Raw genomic sequence first — 20,498 nt, 5'->3', positions numbered from 1 at the left:
ATAAGCAAAATTCATATTGCTTAGGTTTATTAACGTGCCTGCTGTGGGAACCTTCGCTTACAATAGCAGCAAACAAATGAACCAGATGTTCCAGGAGCAATAATTCAACCCTTTACAATGCTCATTAATAGTCATGCAGTTGGCATGACTGAAAAAATAAAAAAATAAAAATAAGCTTTGGCCAATGCAAGTCATAAGAACAATGCATGCAAAAAAACAGTTTCTGATGAAACCCAAACTGTTTAACCCCTCACAAGCTTCAGCAAGATGTTACATTTCTACCTGCAGCCAGTTCTTCTTGAATCACTGATTATGCACAGTACAGGTTCCAGAGCTCAGTCTCATTATAAGGCTCATGCGCAGTAATTTTAAACAGTGCTATATTATAACGCATGACTCATTCCCTGTATTGTAACCTCTGGCTCAGAGACCGGATCAGCATCTTTTAGCATATACGTGTTCACGCTTACGCCAGTCACTTGTGAGAGAGCCAGTTATCACAAGGCTTGACAACCATAGACATGGATTATTATTCACTCTCTGTAAAATAGGGATTGTGTGACAGCTTTTCAGACAAAGATTATACCCCGCCAGACTAAAGGAATTTCAGGACTCTCTATTGACAGCATGGATTAATTCAGAATTTGGCCAGAATATTAGCCCAGCATGTCGTTTGATACTATGTTCATAGCCCAGCATGTCATCTGACACAATGTACAGGAAGTCCTCCACAAAACATGAGTTAATTAAGCTTATAGTCAGCTCTATTGTGTGCCATTTTCCTATTGAACATCTACTCTGGTTAACACAATCTAGTAAAATCCACTGTCTATTTAATGAATGACACAACCACTGATTAGTGAACAACTGTGATCAATTTAGAAGTGGGCGATATGGCAAAAATATACCACAGTAGGTTTAAGAAATATCCACGATACAGGATGTTACGTTCTTTATTTTTTCAGACTGATCTGATTAGGTGGAATTAAAAAAAAACAAAAAAAAAACAGTAGCAATATATTTTAAAAATACTATCAAAAACTGCAAATACAATGAAATTTACTTAATATTTAGCAAACTGTATTGCACTAAATCCACTTAAATGAGACAAAATTTACTCTCTTTATAATGTAACAGCTGAGCAGTGTTCTACAAGTACTGACAATATACACAATGTTTAGCAAAACATATTGTACTGTATTGTGACATGATTTATCACAACAAAGTTACATACTGACAAGGCACAAAACGTTAAAATGACTCTTCCTCGAAGTTGACCTATGGAGAAACAAACCAAAGACATTTCCTTTCTGGAAATAATGAGGCCTAAAGGGTTGAGGCATACGACTAACCCCTGATACTTTACCCTCAGATCAGCCTACAGCCTACAATGTATCACACACTGTTTTTCACTGAAACTAAACATCCTGATGTTCATAACTCCTACCACAAAGAAACTCTGTTTTTCCTACCGCTGGTTATAATGACTGAGCTCAAAGATAACAGTAGTAGCAACAGGCTGAAACATTACAGATGAAGTCAGACGGTAGGAAAAAAAATACTCATTCTTGAAGCCCTAAGCAATGTTATTTTTACTCACTTTTCGAAACAAATCTTCTGTATCTCAGTAACACAGGAAGGAATGTCCCTACTGAAGTAGGTCAAATGGTTTTGGTAATCACCTTTAACAATATTAACATGGGAGAACTAAAACGTGAAGGTTTTATTACCTAAACCGCTGAGGTAACATTAAAATTATCTTTTCATTTATTGCTTCTTGCAGTGCCAGCTAGAGTTACAGTGGCACTAATGCTGCCTTCTGAATCTTGGTCTCACAATGCGCCCTTGGAAATGCAGGCGATATGGCAAAAATACAGTACCACTATACTTGAAGACATTTTCACGACATGTATCAAAATACTTAGTATCCCAAAGTTTAATAAGACGGATAGAATGAGCTAACGGTGCTACACTTAAAAATGCTGAGAGTTGTATTTAACTTTTTAACTAATTATTATTTCTTTTTAATGAAACATGCAGTTGGTCAGTGTTCTTTAAGCACTGGCAATATCCACAGAGAATGATTTGGCAGATTGTGACAATTTTACACAATCCTATGAAACACTGTCATACTGACCATCCCTAGTTGAGCATACATGTCTCATAGTGGCGAAGTAAACCTATTTACTTAATTGCAAATACAGGCAAAATTCAATCAACACAACCCTGTTAAAACTCAACAGCCCTGCAATGAGTAGCTGGTCTATACATTTTCTCACATCCAAACAGTGACTTCAATATCTGAACACCTAAAACGATTAACCAAGTACTCAAGTACCCATCTGAGTTAAAATGTCTAATCCTACATAAAGGCAACCTCAAAACTCATGGAATAAACATATACAAAAAAAACCCTAACACTTAAACCAGGCCAATCAACAACAAATGAGTACCACAGAGAGTGAGTGTTTGGGTTTTCTGTCACTCAATACAGAGACTGAATGAGTAGTTGCCATTGGCATGGAAGGTATGAGCGGGGTGGGGGTGGGGGTGCACATGCAGTCCCATACTGACCTGTGCTGGAAGTTGAGCGGCAGGGCACCCCCTACTGTGCCCCCCCCAGCTGCCCCTCCCTCTGTGGGGTCACCTCTTCCGCCCCACTCGGTTGGTCCCTCCTCTTGCCAGCATCTGGACACAGGGCAACAAGGTGAAAGGTTGGGGGCAGCCAGCATGGACTGCACTGGCACTGCCTTCCACCGCCCCAGTAATACACCAACCCAACCCATCCATGCAATGGCTGTGTGAGGCCGAGGCCGAAGCCGAAGCCTCACGGTAAAGAGAATAACAGACTTGGAAGCATGTGATCGGCAGGTAGATGTATGTATTTTGACAACGCCTTGGCCATCTTTGGGTGCAAGATGGCGAGCTGAGCAAAACCCACAAAGAATCAAAAAGATGCTAAAAAAACAAAACAAAAAAAAACAAAAAAAGTGATGCATCAGCCTTGGGTCAGCCTCTATAAATTCAGTCCTAATGCTCACCTAACAACAGTGGAATCAGCAGTCAGTGCATCACAGATGAACATCTGGTGAAACTGTAAGTTCTGGTAATTCAACATTTTTTATTGTTTGATTTGTTTCTCAGAAATCAGCCAGTAAAAGGTCTGCTCTCTCTCACTATAGCACCATCAATTTGACAGAGCAAAAAAAATTCATGCAATAGGGCTCACATCCGGCCTGCTAAGCAGCACTTAGTACTGACCATTTATCAAGTCCAAGTCGCCTTTCTTGCTGTTGCAAGGTCAGACAAACCGTGACTAAAATCAGCATAAAAGGTTCAAACTTTTACCGGGGAGGAAGTCTACAGTATGACCAAGAAGCTTCGACCAAACATGATCTATGATTCAGTTAAAAGCCCCTTCTGCAAGTACACCACTGCTTGCACCTGATCACTCCCTTGCAGTGCTGTAATAACCAGAGAGTTAACGAAGTTTTAGAGGTAGGGCTTCACAGTAATGTTTGCCAGTTGTAGTCAGGACATATGGCAATGATTTCAGGCAATATTTCTCCCTTCTAAAACAGGCCCCTCTGAAGTTTTTTCTGTTGTTTCTATAACTGGTATAACAACCAACTTAAAAAAATTCCAATTGTGTTAAATGACTCCTACTCTTTCAGAAATTCACGGTGCTCCTGTTAAACTGTATAGCACTGCACAGATGTATTGTAATCTGAGTTAAAATAAATAAACGGTTTACTTACATCAAAATATGGCATTTATAATTTCTCTACTGCTCATTATAGCCTAGTGGCGGACAGTAAAAGACTAAACCAGATTTTTAATAGAACAAGCTGGCAAACGAAAAACCAAATTGAGCGCACCTCAATGCAGCATTTGCAAGTATAAGTATTTCAGATTTTATATTTATTGACAGTCCTTGTTCGAAGGTACAATAAGAAAGTATTGCATAAAATATTTTTCTTTTCCTTCAACGTAGGGCTGCCTAAACCCACTCCTGCAGATGCACCACTCATTCCAACACACCTGGCCCTAATATTCATTAAACTAATATTGATTAAGTGGATCAGATGAGTTAGATTAGGTTTGGAACTAAACTCTGCACAGCAGCAGATCTCCAGGAGCAGAGCTGGCCAGCCGTGCTTTGAAACATGGGTTGAATAAGATCACTGATATTTCTTTTGCTTTTCTATGTAAATTACAGGTTCCCTTCAGTATACCAACAGGGAAGGTTTGATAAGCCAAGTGTGGTTCACATAATCATTCTTAAAAGACCGAAGATGCATTAGCATGAACCATAAAACAACTCAACTGCAAACGAGAGACAGAAAGCAGTTATGTAGGTGATTTTGAGAGCAAGACATCATTTGAGTATCTAAAGCATGAACAGTGTTAGTGCTGCTTTGAAGAATTGGATGAGAAAACTTGACTACACAGCATAGTCCCAAAGGAACCCCGTTAAAGGCCACCAACCCTTTCACACATCTATCTTTGTGCTAGTGCTGGGCAATTATACCATTTTTACATGTATTGGTGTCATACTACAACAGTGACTTAGTCTTAGTGGTACTGACAGACAGTTAACTACACAGCATGTCATTAGCTGGGTGCTGTAGATTGTTCAAAACACACATAGACTAAATAAATAGGCCTAGCACGTTTCTGGAAATCTGGGGCGTATTCAATCGAAGATGTTATTCAACTGTCATGTCTGTTACCTGGCACCCGACCACACGTGCACAGCTAAAATGTAAACATGTAATCAAAATAATCATGGTAGTTAGCCAGACAGCTAGCTTTACTGATGTTAAAGAGGTCAAACAAAACTACAGCTCAATAACCTTGAAGTTAAGAATATTGTGACAGTGCTTCGTGCTGTTTATCAGAGCATCGCCGCTCCACAGTTTCAGTTTCCCAAATGCTTTAACTGACTGTGCTAACGTTATTCCTCCTAATAAACAGCAACACGTTCAAAACTGTCTCCTTGTTATTCCACGACACTGCTGTAATATTTTATCTGACCAGTTTTCATCAACATGAACAAACAAAGGTAATAAGAAGGGGGATGGTGGAGATTGTGTCTGCAGTGAATTTAAAATGTTGTTGGAAAAGAACCCTTATAAGTCAAAGCAATGTTTTGATGTAGATAAACGTAACATCATTATGCTAGTTACAGTGAACTATGCTGCCTCCCACCGCATAAAACGACAGAAATGGACAGTTAAAACAGAAGTTAAGACACCTCAGGGTTGTCATAAAGTTAAGACAGAATTTAGGAAATGTTTCTGTAATACTGTTAGGAGTTAGGATAAGATTATAAACTTCAGAACTGTTGTTCTGTAATAGCTTCTGTCCTAAATTCAGTCCTAACTAAAGTAGTCATAGTGTCAGTGATTTCAGAAGCTTCTGTAATAGCCCCTGGTTTCTGTCTGGTTAACTTATTGCAATTGGGTATTGTACAGGGTACCATTTGATACAAAACAGTCCAGTCAAAACCAGCTATGTAAGATTTTATCCTTTTAGCTCAGAGTAGTAGTACTCATGAAGCATGGGACCATTAACTTTCAAATTTTATTAGGAAAACATCATGACATTGAATTTTATCAATACTGCCCAGCACTATTTCCTACCAACACTCTTCAGAAAATCATGATTAGCTGGGTCAGGTGTGTTAGGATTACTAGAAGTGAACTGCTCAGGTAGATTGGTCTAAAAAGCAGGCTGAAAAAACATGGTGCTTTCATGCAGGAAATAAAAGTACCACCATTGACAGGGTTCAGGGAGGAAGCCTGCCCTCAGCTTGTACTGACTGTTACAGCCAGACACACCACTACGCCAAAAAGTAAGTTCAAAACCCGCTTTTCATTTAACATGTTATTTCTTCTTTATTACTTCTGAGTGGAAACAAAGGTCACGCCAGTTGGATACGGACAATCGGGACCCTTTCCAATTTCATCTGTGTGGTACTGGCATTTTAAACAAAACGCACCAGATCTGCCGCACTGCAATTTCTGCAACAGTGCTAAAGCTCCAGAACATTTGAAAAGCCTACAAACAACAAGACAAGCTAGGGCGCTGTGATGGTCAATCACTCTTACTGAATGTTTGGAGCCGACTTCAAGAGATCATAAAATACATTAACTCAAAAGGCTGGAGCACAACCACTGCAAACATATAATCTAAGAAGAGACCGAGTTATTTTTTCCTTAGCCTTGTTATGCTTCACATAAGAATACTCAGGTAATCCTTTTCTTAGGGTGAGGTAATAATTTGGGGGGAAAAAAAGAAATCTAATTTACACATTTTTTCTCTTACCCCAAATGTCAATATCTGTATGAATGGGTTGAGAGGAATTTTGAGGATGCATTTATGGAAAGGATTTGGGTGACAATTGACTTCTAGTGTTTGCTAGCAATGTTAGCCTAACAGCTCCAGCTCTGAACTAAATAAGCAAAATCAGGACTCCAAACATGTCTTGGCTGACCAGCTACAACAAGAGTAAGTGGAAAAATGTGAAATTTTTGCTGAACTACGTCCTTTTCATTTCCGTGTCTTAGTAGGAGTTAAAAAGGCTAAGTAACCTTGGGCCAAGAAAAATAACGCAGCCTAGGAATATTTTTTAGAGAAACAATCTTCAAAATGACAAAAGTGAAAAAGTGACACAAAATCAGAACAAGACAATGGGCATCTACAGGACACGACCTGGTTAAAAAAAAAGCCCTTTAACTTGTAATCCACTCGTAAAAAGCAATTTTCCTTGCGTTCATAAACTGCCCGTGTAACCCCCTCCCCAATCTCATTAATAGAAACTCGATTTGCGGACAGCTGCACTCGCGTACACATTATAGGAGAATTGATTGCGCCCTGCACACAATGAAAAGGATGAACACCAGGGAGGGAGGGAGGGATGGATGGAGGGATGAGGGGGGGTGAAAGAAGTGAATTAATTAAGAGAACCAGGTGGTCAAGTGGTTTGGTGGAAAATCACGAGCTAATGACACATCGCAGAGCAGTCCACAATCCTCCATCAAAAAGCATGGAGGGTGTAGACACAGAGTTTTCTGTGCTGTTAACCTTCGCAGGGAACCAAGAAGCCTCCCTTAGTCGCGAATGGCTCATGAGAACATGCTCACATACGAGGAGAGATCGATTAAACCACAGTCGATATGTACAGGCTTCCGTGCTGAAACCCTTTCAAATGAAGAGCCACGCTTTTGAGGCCTGCACCTCAGCCACGAAGCAGCCCAACAAACCCTCGACGGCGATGGCTTAATTAAGAGCTGCCTGATTAGCTATGCTAATGACGAGGGAGCAGATTAATCACATTCATTTATCTACCGGGGCTCACGGTTTGGTCGGCCAAACGGCTTTTCCAGGGCATGTGTGCTCCTCACAAACACATCAGCACTTCAATGGATGATACTTTTCCACATTTCTGCTGAGGAATTAAATAGTTTCCGAGAAAGAAGGTTAATCAGTGGAGATTACCCCACTTTACCCTTCCATAGTCCGCTATTTTCAGTCGGGTGAAAACTGTGCAAACTACAGGGCTTCATAAAAAGCATAGTCGTGGTTTAAGCATAACAAAACAACCTCAACAGCAGGCAGCTGAGCACGTCAAGTTCTTTGTGATTTATACAAGGGATAGAGAAAAAGCAGTCACTTATATAGGCTGACAAAAACTTGCAATGAGAAACGTGAGGACAGCTAACCACGTGAATGCATGCTTAAAGGGAAACTCGACCGACTTTGCTAAACTTCTGCATGATTAAAATGGTTAACATGTCAACAGAGCCATTTAGACTGGTTTGGTGTGAAATGCTCTGTTCTAGAGAAACTTGCAGAGTCAGAACTGTTCACAGTGGTGTTGATGGGAACCAGACGTCCACCTCTAAAATCTTCCTCACAGAAAGTTTTTACATGAAATGGTTATAAATACCCTGCCTGATGACTGAGACATTGTTTTATAGTAGTTGTGGGAAACGTTTTGGTCTAAATGCATTCTAATCAATATATTTTAATCTATTCATGGTGGAGGGATACATGAATGCAAAATAGTCTGGAAAGAAAACCTATTTTTTCAGATTGACCATTATTTTACCATCATCAACATCATACGTTTAAACTCAGAAGACGCGTGTAGGTTCACTGGTGGGTTTGGGTGGTAAATAAAACGGCTGTATTTGTGCTGTAAACATTGAGGTTCCCATTACCACCACTGTAAAGAAAATCTGTGTTGGTCAGTTTATCAACAAATCAATTATTTCACGTCAAATCACTCTGAATGACTTTCTCAACCGCTGAATTATGGAGATTTTTTTTGAAAATCGGTGGAATTCCCCTTTAATGAAAAAGTCTCCAGTAATATGAAACTAATGTGTAAGATTATACTTTATAGATTAGTTTAAGGGGTTAAAAGAACTTTTTCCCATTGAAGACGCGTTTAGCGTATATGTACAGTGAAGATCTGACCTAAAAACACATTATAAGTAGTACTCGGCCTAAGCAAAACAGCATCGCCTCATACAACACGGACGAGCCGCACGCCTGCCTCCTAAAGCCAACAGGCTAATAAATGTGTTTCCTCTCCTCACCGTGCTTGCGCCTCGTCCAGGCTCTCGTCCGTGATGGCCATGATCTGCTGGAGGATGTCCCCTATGTCCTGCTGCGGCTGACCGAGAGCCTGCTGCTTCCTGGCGGAGTCCGGGTCGCCCACGTCGGCCTGGGATAGGGCGCCGAGTCCCCCGCCTAGACCAAGCATGCGGGTCTGATCGTCCATGCTTTCTTCAGAGAGACCTCGCAAAAAATTTGCAATGGAGTTTAGCTAAGTGCCCGGGTCCGTGATCATGTACCAAGTCCCACGAAAAAAATGTACGACTGACGATCCTAAGGTGGATTAAAAGGCACATGCAGTTCCTTCACGCTCGGAGAAAATTGTTAGGTAGCAGAGAGTGAAAACTGCTGCGGGCGCGGGCATGGAGGATGACCGCAAAACACTGAGGAGCCGAGAAGAAGGAGGAAAAATGCGACCACATGCACCAACTGAAGGAAAAAAAACCCCACTCGCACACACAAGGGGTCGTGCTCGAAAATGAACGCACAAGAAAAGAAAGCTTCAAGAGAGGCTACGAAGCACGAAGACTTGAAAACACAAGTAACGTAAATGAATAGAGATTAAAAAAGCGTACAGCCTCGGCTACATTAAGAACTCCCAACACAAGATCTCACAAAGTGTCTCATCAAAAACTGTTAGCCCCGAGTCCGCTGGGCAGATTAGCGCCAATTTTAAAATAAATAAATCGCGAATACGTAAAAAATAACACTCTCGTCTGGTTCTTGTATCACAGGTAAACACTGGGTAAAAGTCGACGACGATGGTAACACAACTGGTGGAGTAAACCAACCATAAAGGCTCGTTAAGCTAATTAAAAAAACAGCTTTTGTACACCACAAAGCTGACTGTACTGTCCGCGGACTTTCTGTAAACGTGTCGTCGACAAACAGTTCTTTTAAATACTGCCAAGTCGAGACGGAAGACTAACGTTAGGTCGGAGGAAAAACTGACAATGTCACAGTTTTTAGTGTGATTTAACGCACTTTCAGCTTCGCTGAAAGAAGAAAATGTCTCGCTCGCTCGGACTTGGCTAGCTACCTTTCTTTTCCTTCTTCGGCGGCGAGGCCAGCTAGCATTTCTTTCTAGCCGAGCTTAGCAACAGCAGCTAGCCAAGCAAGCTAACGTTAACGGCTCTGTGCGCGAGAACGGAGCGGCTGCAGACTCTTACTCGGCAAAACGCAGGCAAATCGGAGCGAAGACTATACAGACGCTGCTAAAACGCCGCATTCGCTGTTCAGAGTGAAAACGCTCGGCTCCATCCCAGCCAACCCGACCGCTGGCTCCTTAATTTCGCCCCCGAAGCCCCCTGCTTTTCTCTCAGCCCCCTCTCTCTGTGGGTCTCTCCCTCGGCTCCTTCTTGCTGCTCTTAAATCGCACCGCTGTAGCGGCCACACTAGCCGCTACGTCATCGGCCCAGGAGGAGGGTGCAGTACAGGCTCGAACCACAGGGGGCGCGCTGGGGTACTGAGTGAGTATCTTGTACATTGTCTCAAAAGAAATCAAATAGGAAGAAAAATAAATGTTAAATATTAAATAAGCCTATATAAATAAATACATTTAATAAATAGATTGCACATCACAACTAAAATGTCAAGTAATTTGATACCAGCTGTATTTGATGCATCACTATAAAGTACTATTTTACGTGCTTATAGGTATTCATTACTTTATGCTTAGACATTAAGTTTGCTCACTTAAGTGATTTGCATTTGATATTAGATATCAGGGGGAAAAAAACATGGTACACAAACTCAATGCATAAGAAACAGCACAGCATAACAGCAGTAACCACCAGTGCTTACAACTGAGCAAAAGTTAAACTATATATATATTTAGAGAGAGAGAGAGAGATAGATAGATGGATGGATGGATGGATGGATGGATGGATGGATAGATAGATAGATAGATAGATAGATAGATAGATAGACTTTGTCATTGCTCAGTTCAAGTACAAGGCCACCAGAAGTGCAAATACAGAAGATACATTTCTCAGTATAATTCTGGCAGCATTAATGAAACATCCCAAAGCTAAGCCAATTTGCACCCTCATAAGCCTGTGTAGTAGGACAGTCCTGTCCCACAGGACAGACAATATGCTACGGGATGGACTTTATACTCCTCAGTCATCCCAGTCACTTGGGCCCAAAAGAGAGAGACCCACAAACAGTCCCACATTAGATGCAAAGCCCTCATTCTTTGCTTTGTATTAGGCCCATTTTGTGAAGTCTCACTTGAGCCCAGCAATACTTATGGAATATTTAATAAAGTATAGGTTGCTAATTTAATATCCCTTACTGGCCACCCAGCGTTAAGGACACTACTCCCCAATAGCTCTACATTTGTCTGGTTTTATGTACCAAAAACGGTCATTATTCATTTTTATATGACCATTTTCCAATCTCTTTAAATTAAAGTGTATTTTTGTTGCCTTATTTTTGGACTGATATATGTAAACAATCTCTGTTCTGATTGGCTGCCCTGAATTGTGCCTCATTCAAAAAGCAGCCCAGACTGAAACACTGCAGCATGAATGGGCAGAGCTAAACTGTTGAACGGGCAAGTATTTGTAAATGTATTGATTTTGTGGCATCACTGAAACAATTCAAAATGGGCTAATTCCATATATGGGCTGTAAAGACTGTGGAGTGAGTGGTACATTTAGAAACGCTGACAGTGTTTACATACTACATCAAACTTTTATTTAAAAAAAAGGTGAGGAACATTCAGTTTGTCATCTCATGGGCCCTTTAAATTATCACTTTTTCCCAGATACAGTGCTCACCGCCATTGTGTGAAATGCAGAAGAAAAATCTTTGCAATAAACCTTCATCCTTTTCTGAATTAAACCCAGTGGGGAACCCTCAGGGCCTTCTAGGGCTTCAGAAATGGCATAATGATTTCTGTGAAATCAACAAATGCATGCCTGTAACTTTTAGTCTAAAAACACCCAGAAAATGATCCAATCATGATTTTTCCTCTGTTGCATCTAGGCTGATGTAGCTAAGTGAGTTCTCCAATTGGTTAGGACTTCAGGAGCTGGACTGCTGCTTTTGGCTCCACATGAACACCCTTCAAGGTCAGATGATGACATTGAGTAGAAGTAAACTTTCAATGAATGAGTATGAAAGTTGTGACATCTATGCCATTTTCATCATGGTGGAGGAAAGAAGCAAACATTCAAGCAAACAAAGCAATCAACTATACAAACATAATAAATAGTAAATGTCAAGTGAATTATACACATGTACGGTTTATTCCATGTCCAGTTTAAATTTTATTTAAAAACAAACATAAAACAGTAAAATAGGCCAAAACTAATGCCAGCTAACTAACAAACTACAACACCCATTTCACAACCTCAGTGTACTGTTTATTTCTCACATAAAGCACATGAACATGAGTGCTGGGTGGATGAGTTGCTCCTCAGAGAAAACCACCGTCCCGCTTGCACTTAAAAGCAGCATCAGGAATCAGATTAAGCGCTAACATCATTAGGAAGTGACAATGGAATCAACCAATCACATTCTTATTTACAGTGGCTGGGACCCACTTTGTGAGGAAAAACTTCACTCTGGCCTTTTGAAAGTCCTAAACTGTAAACCAGAAAACGGTGAGTTTACTTTAAACCAGTTGCCTCATTTTTCCTTTAAGTTAAACCTACAGATTAGTCTTCTAAAACATCTTTGAGTAAAACTGATTTGCTGTAAAATAAGTAAACTCTCTTACAACTTTGTAGTAAAGTATATTTTACCGTTTACAGTGTATATATGTCCCTGATTGTGAGTACAAGTGGCAGCCTCACCAATATGTTTCAGTCAAATGTTTCAAATGGAAAACAGAAGCTCTGTGTCAGGACTGTATACAGTCATGCTACAAGGTAAAATGTGTTATTATGTCTGTTATAAACTTCAAATAAAACACAATGTAACAATAACAAGCTTCAAATGTCTGTTTAATGTAGAATGGCCAAAAAATGTTAACATGAATCAATATCAGTTAGCTTAGCACTAATATACTACTAGACTCCCACAGAGGCGGTAACAGAAATTAGCATTACCTTAGAGGTGTTTTTTCCTTGTTTTTTTTTTGACATTTATGGCCTGAACTGAAGGCTTAGCTCTAAAAGTCACTGTTAATAGTCAAAGCCCCTTTTCTTGTATGAATTCTTTTACCCCTGGAACAAACACTCAATCTCCAAATTTTTGTCAATTGTACTCAGGCCCTTTAATGTCTTTTTCAGTTTTAGAGGCAAATGTCCTTTGTCGCTCCTTTACTCCTGGCTCGATGCTGCAATCAAAAAAGTTGGAGCACATCTGAGACAACTTTAGTTTTTGAAATGAGTATGTTAGTACAAAGATGTGCTATGCATGACAGACAGACCACTGAAAAGCCTGTTTCTATACACTGCACTTCTCTAGATACTACATGACTCAAAATAGAAACAGGACTGTTTCAGCAAAATACAGTAATTTATGAAGAAACTAGTCCAAAATGTCCATCAGTTAGTTCTGCACTTTTATTTTTACACTTGTATCTTTAAGAAACATGTAGACCTGATTTTTTGTGGATACATCCACTCAACAAATTGTTCTCAGTTTGCCTGTTTACCTGAAGTACGTCATTTTTCCAACATCTCTCTCCTAATTGTCCACCCTTAATTCAGGATTAGGGGATTAGGGAGATGATGAGTGTCATAATCTTAGAGATCTGATGGAATGTGCAACGCTCAGCACATTTTAGCAGATGAAAGCCCTTCAAGGAGAGTCATTCTGATTAAGAAAAGAATAATATGAGTGCAACGGTACGAATATCTTCACAGCAACTCAACCGAATAGATTAAGCTTACTCTTGGACTAAACTACAATGAACTACTCTGAAAATCCTGTTTGGTCCAGGGCTAATTTCAGTCTGAGTGCCAGACCTTTTTTTGCATTTCAGAACACTGTTAAATAATGAACTCTGACTTTTGTGACTTTTCATTTTGAAGTGTCAGGAAAAAAGCAGAAAACATAAAAACAGACAAATACTCAGAAGCCTCAACGGCCAGATGTATCACATCTGCCTTTGTTACAGCTTTTATTCTTTTAGGAGACTCACTTGTAGTTTCTCAAAGAAATCTGCCAGGATATTTTCCTCACTTCCAAATTCACTTTCCACAACCCAAGTAATCCCAAACACTTTCAATGCTGTTGATGTTAGGACTCTAGGGTGGTCAGTGCACTCATTTCTGAGTGTTCTGAGAACCAATGCAGCTTCTTTGTTACATTTGCTAAATGTTCTTCTCTCAATAATGGGTTCTTGACAGCTTTTCTTTCAGACCCATACAGTGTTAGAAAAAAAGGTTCTGTACAGGTACATTTTTCATTCATCAAGGTACAAACAATGTAAATGTTCCCTCAAAGGTACAACAGTGGTTTTAAGGTCCAACTGTGTGCCTTAAATAAGTTTTTCCTGTGAAAAGTACATATTTGTACCTTTTAATAACCGAATGTTTTAACACAGAACAGTAAAATAAAAGCCTGGAGATGAGACGGGGTGTGTGGAGTCAATATAACTTAGAAAATGTAATTTCAGTGGATTACGGTACAATTATGTTCCCTGACTAAAGGTACTGAGATGTACCCTTGAGGGTCCCATCCCAGTGACAAGAGGGGAACTGCCCCAGTGACAGTTTACTACCTTTATTTCTGTGAGTGTAGTGTTCAGTGTTTTCTCACAGTGGAAGGATGGACAGAACCACCTGTAGACTTTTTCAGAGCTGAAGCAAAAGTGGAGCTTGATTTTTGCTTCTCTTTCAAAGATGAAAGCTTTAAGTGCTGTTTATCAGATGGGTACAGTTTTGGTGGTCTACCGGGTCTTGCGTGGTTGTTAGGGCTTCCACATTCTCTTCTCTTCGCTTTCTATTCATTTTTTTAACTCCAGTTTTGGAAGCTGTTGTTTTATCACTTTGATTTACTCTTTTGCTATGCAAGTGTATTATTATCTTATATCTAATAATCTCATAAATATCTCCTGACAAATGAATAACTTGTACTTAATGGCTGTTTTGACTAGACGATAAGTAAATGAGGGTGGTCTCCGACTTTTGCACAGTACCGTATTACAATAAATCAACAGTCTGGCTCACCTAAACTCCATTATATGCTGTTGATTTCTCCGCACGTCACAGATAAACACATGGCAAGACTTTTTCATCAGGTGAGCTTGTATACAACTCCACCTAATAAAACCCCCCGATCCGTTATCTCGCGAGTGCACAGACAGCAAAGATTAAAAATAAGCAGAGCCCCATTTTTTTTCTGCAAACACGCACAGTTCTGGGATAGTTTATCACTCTGAAAAGAAAGACAGCCTTCTCAGACAAATGGTTGGAAGAGGCGGCGGAAGAAACGGCGGCAGCCCGGAACACGGCGCTTGAGGAGGGGAATGGGACAAAAACTAGCCAGAGTTTATGCTGACGCTCTGCACATCTCTCGGCTACAATCTGCAGCTAATCAATCTGAAGAGGCAGCGAGGATGCACGGGTAGCGCGCGAACCATGACCCCAACTCATTATCGCAGCGCGGCCGAAATACATCCAAGATGAATTTAGGGCGTGAGAAACAACCACTGTTTACCTAATCTCTCAATATCTGACCCTAAAAGATGCATCTAGTGTTACAAACTGTCCAATATTTTAACATAACTTGATCTGGCATCAGAGAGGAGAGGAACAGATTTGTATTGCACTGTTGATTATCACAGACATTATATCATTCAGGTGTGTTTTGCTTAGTAACATAGAAATATAAAAATCTAATTGATTTCTATCATAAGTGTGGTTTGAGTCAATAGGGTTTATTTTACTAACTACAGGAAAACATGCAAATTTCTTTCTCATGTGCATCCAGAGTGGCTAAAAGAGACATTTTACATTTTATGGCATTTGGCAGACGCTCTTATCCAGAGTGACTTACAATTTCATCATTTTTACACAGGTAGGCGAAGGTAGTGTTAGGAGTCTTGCCCAAGGACTCTTATTGGTAAAGTGTAGGGTGTTTGCCCAGGTGGGGATTGAACTCCAGCCTACAGCGTGGAAGGCAGAGATATTACCCACTACACTATACCAACCACATTTCTGAGATTAGATATAAAATAATCCACTTGCATATAGATGGACAAAGTCAAAGGAAAACACATTTCCAGAAGTAAATGACAAAAAATGATTAAAAGATACAGAGAAAATGAGACTCCTAACAATCATGTAAGACCTGGCAGACACCAGAACTGACCCCATCAGATAAACAGCACTTAAAGCTTTCATCTTTGAGAGAGAGGAGAAAATCATGCTCCACTCTTACTTCAGATCTGAAAAATCCACAGGTGTTTCTGACCATCCTTCCACTGTGAGAAGACAACTCAACACTGTGGGTCTGAAAGGATGCGTAGCTGTCAAGAAGCCCTCACTGAGGAAAGGAAATGGAAACAAGAAAATCTGCACTAAAACACCAAACCTGGACATCTGAGATGTGGAGTTTTTTTGGACAGACGAGTCTAAATTTGTGATTGAGATTGAGAAACAGAAAGTGCAACCAACTTCTAAGACTGAACTTTGGAGGTGTAGAAAAATATCCCTGCAGATTTCTTTAAATTAAACTGAAAGCAAGTCTCGTGGAAAGAATGAAAGCTGTTATAAAGGCAAAGAGTGGACACACTTTTATATTATATTCCACTGGTGCAAATTCAGCAGAGGATGGGGGTACGTGTCATCTCCGCTATTTAAAAAAAGTAAAAAAAAGTACATACCTGAGTTGCAAAAGAGCAGTTGGATATAAATGATCATACAGCTGTCAATTACAGTTACAAAAAATTAATTAAATTCAAAATAGACTGCTGTTGTATTTCGTTATAGTCAGCAACAACAAAAATAAAGAAGCACTAACCGGCCTGGAATTTTTTTCAACACTACTGTACTATGATTGTTGCTTAAGCCATAACAGTTACTAACAGTCCTTCCTTTTTCTTCCTAATTATCATCATACTTAACTTTATTGGGGTGTTTTGCTAAAACATTTATAGCAGACTAATGCAGATCTGACTAAAAACATAGACACAAAAAATGTCATTGCAATAGTCAAAAAACTGGATATCTAAAGTGAATATGTATATCATTCCTGTTAACAATACTGTTTTTTGTGTTTTAATATCAACATAAGTGCAATTGTCTGCACACTTTGTTTACAGATTTACATTTTAATTGCTGTATGTAGGTAATTTTGTACCCGTTATTTTCAGTTGTTGAGTTTTCTATGTAAATTTTTTGTTAAATATATGTTTTCTCCATTTTTACCTGACACTGGAAAATTAATAACATGAATTTAATGGTTGGTCTGACTAGAAATTTCAGAAATTAACAGGTGGTCTCTAAATTCGGCACTGTACTGTATGTGGCAGAGAATCAGTAAGCTGAAAAATGCTTATTTCATATTGCTCAAATGCTTATTGAGTATTTCGTTAATCATTGCCCTTGTAAGTATTATTGGATTCACACAACTGATTCCGTTTGGCTTTGTTTCTGCACTTTATCATGTATTTGAATGGTGGAATAGTGTCAAATGTATAATGTTGACAATGTGACTGTCACATTTGACCATTTTCACATATCCTGCCTTCCAGGATTGACAAGAGATACCTCATTATAACTAATTAATAATCGGTTAATAAATATGGAATACATGTAGGTGGCTTTGGCTTTGATTTTGATCTGCCATTAGCCCTGAAAGTCAAAGCCACCTGTCTCTTTGAGAAGTGCTTTTTAAATCCCAGTCTGAATAGGTGTCCTCTTTAGCTCTTTCTGAGGCAGATGCACTTTCAGCCCACGAGCACTCAGCCTCATTTTCATCTAAATAAGAATCGATCTCTAGCTGTATACCACTACCTCCCCCCTTGCTTTGCCTCAAACACAGGGACTTAACCCCACTTTTCTCCAACACCTCCTCCACCTCACACCACGCATATAAAATACTAATCAACTTATCAACAAGAGGAAAAAACATCAACACTGGGAGACATCAGACAATAACGGTGCTGAGCTGAACTGATTAAGTGAATGAGTTACACTAGTGCTGTCATTATGACACTATTTTTGCTAGAATAACACATTTGTATAATATGCATGTGCACACTTAAACTTCATTAACCTGCATTAGAGCACATTTGTTAAAGGGGAATTCCACCAATAACATTCTAAATTTCTGCATGATTTAATGGTTGATATGTGAGCAGTTATTCAGTGGTTTGCTGTAAAACTGTTCATTGTGGAGAAACGTACCATCTCAGATTTTTTACAGTGGTGGTGATAGGAACCAGGGATGTCTACAATACAAAGATAGACATTTTATTTACTATCCAAAATGACCACAGAACCTACAAGTGTGTGAATTTTTATATGTAATGATATGATGATAATGATGTGATATGATAATGTAATAAATCTACAAAAAAGTACAATTTAATTGAAAACTATTTGCCTCCATGTACCTACTCATCATGAATGTGTTTTATAAAATAGGTTTCAGTCATCACAAATGTGTGGTAAAACAATGTCTCAAGCAGTCAAAATCATTACTGTGCCTTTAAGGCTGATATATGTAAATGATCTCCGTTCTGATTGGTTGCCCTGCATTGTGCCTCATTCAAAAGTCTTATTTCAACAAAGCCAAAAGATTTTTTTTATGACACCGGCCTTTTAAATGTTTTCGACGTCTGGTTCCTATCACCATGACAGGAACAACTCTGGCTCGGTAAGGTTCTCTAAAAAGGAGTATTTCACATCAAACCACTCTGAATGACTTTGTATCTCAGCAATTTAATTATGCAAAAATCTTGAAAAAAAAGGCTTTCCCTTTAACTCAAAGTGCTGTTTAAAAACCCCATGTTATTTCTTTTTGTAGTGTTTTATTATTTTATTCCCGGAGGTCCATTTATAAAGTTTGTGTGGGTTTATGTACCAAAAACAGTCATTTCTACATTAATTTACATTTATTTTCCATATAAATTATTTTCCATGCTCTCTTTATGCATTAGATTTAAAAATACTGTTATTGATACTGTCCCTTTAAGACTGATACATGTAAATGAGCTCTGCTCTGACTGGCTGCCCTGTATTGTGCCATTCAAAAAGCAGTCCAGGCTGAAATACTCCTTACAACTTCAGTATGAATGGGCAGGGCTAAATTGCTGTAGGCTGAATAGGTGGATATATGTAAATACACTGGATTTCATGACATCACAAAAACAAATTCCAAGTTTTTCAGCTTAGTTTACATGTATAGAGGCAGTTTTCAATATATGTCCAGATGAGTGTATGGATTGAGGTGCGGACAGTACATTTTGAAACTTTAACAATGTGCACATCTTCCACTGCCCCTTTTGCTGCTGCTGTAATATCCTTTGTTGTAAATAAAGTTTGCTATATCAGCCAGACGCTAAGCTTGTTGCACTCACTTAACTTCTGCTAATGCTACGGGTTTCTCCTCTGCAGCGTTCTGCTTGGAGTTTTGTAGTTTTAGAGGAGAAGTAAACATCTCAAATGGTCAGCTGTAACTCGATACTCAGCGGCCTGATAGGCAGAGGTGAAGCAAAGCGAGAACGAGAGAGAGCATGAGAGAAGATGTGAATGAAAAGCCAGAGTGTGAATCACTGGCACAATGTCAGTGCTTCGTTCTGCCTCAGTGGCCCGGCATTACTGAGAAGAGAAGAGAGGGGGTGGTGTGCTCGGAGTGGGGGAGGGGGATAAGGCCCAAAGAATGGTCATGAGATACAAATGGGTGGAGAGAACACAGGGCACTACAGCACAGTCTTCATTAAAATGGGGAAATAAAGATCGGATTGCAGGTTTCTTCTGCTACCGAAAACGCACAAAGGTTTTCTCTAGAGCTAGAGAAGAAATAAGAATAGTTTATTTATATCCTCAGGAAGCAGCGTTAAACAGGAAAGCTGGAAACAGGCCAATGAAGAGGGTTACTAGTTCAATTCATTACATGTATACAGAGTTAAAGGACCATCGACAAAGATTAATCTTAGACTTGAGTCAAATGATGTTTTCAAAAGTGGTTCTTAAATGAAAACCTTTTTTAGTCTAGTACTAGGCTAAGTCTGTCTAACAAGAGAATTTTAAACAGTCCGGTGTTCAGATAAACATTAAAAGCAGAAAGCCTATTTATGCTAAAATAAAAAGTTTTCTTTTTAATTGAATTACTTTTAAAAAGAATGCATGTTCATATTTTGATATCTATTTCTCTCACACCTACAGACATTTTTTTTAACCAAATTAAGCTTCTGATATTCAAAAAGAAAAAAAAAACAAAAAAAAGAACAATAAAAAGGAGGTAAATAGGTACAAGTAAGCAAATATCAGTACGCTTATGTTTTACTATGAATGATTAACAATGCTGCCATCTAGTGTTCAGCAGTCTATCTTTAAAGGGGAATTTCCATTTCTACATAATTCAATGGTTGAGATCTAAACAAAGTCATTTAGATGTTTGATGGTGAAATGGCACATTGCTAAGAAACCTGTCTGCTCAGATTTCTTTACAGTGGTGGTGACAGAAACCTAGGGTTGCAATATTTACAACACAAATAAAGCAATTTTATTCACTATCCAAAATGGTCAGTGAACCTACATATATTTTCTGAGTTTTTACATGTATTGTTAAATGGTGTTAAATACGTACAGTGCTAAATACAAAAGGTCAAAACTGTCTCTCAAAGCTATCATAAAACAATGTCTCAGACATCAGGCAGCATATTCATATCCATTTCATGCCAAAAACTTTCTGTGAGGGACCTTTTAGAGACATTTAAACGCTTTAGACGTTTGGTTCCT

At 39.2% G+C, this 20,498-nt stretch overlaps 1 protein-coding gene across 4 annotated transcripts in view; it reads right to left on the bottom strand.

Annotated features, from left to right (window-relative positions):
- The window catches only part of pbx4 (pre-B-cell leukemia transcription factor 4), a 38,733-nt gene extending 28,679 nt beyond the window's left edge, over positions 1-10,054 (bottom strand). Inside the window, exons 1-2 of one of the 4 annotated variants that reach the window (XM_036567474.1) lie at positions 8,610-10,053; positions 2,575-2,688 (exon numbers count right to left, since the gene is read on the bottom strand). In XM_036567474.1, coding sequence (XP_036423367.1) covers positions 2,575-2,688; positions 8,610-8,794 — 299 coding nt within the window. In that variant the 5' untranslated portion in view covers positions 8,795-10,053. Of the gene's footprint in view, positions 1-2,574; positions 2,689-8,609 lie in introns of all 4 variants that reach the window. The other 3 variants (XM_036567473.1, XM_036567476.1, XM_036567475.1) reach the window with 3 other exon arrangements.
- Between the last annotated feature and the right edge of the window lie 10,444 nt (positions 10,055-20,498).

This window comes from Colossoma macropomum, unplaced genomic scaffold (assembly GCF_904425465.1).
Source record: "Colossoma macropomum unplaced genomic scaffold, Colossoma_macropomum, whole genome shotgun sequence".
NCBI classification, from domain to species: domain Eukaryota; kingdom Metazoa; phylum Chordata; class Actinopteri; order Characiformes; family Serrasalmidae; genus Colossoma; species Colossoma macropomum.
This window is presented reverse-complemented; position numbering and strand designations above follow the sequence as displayed.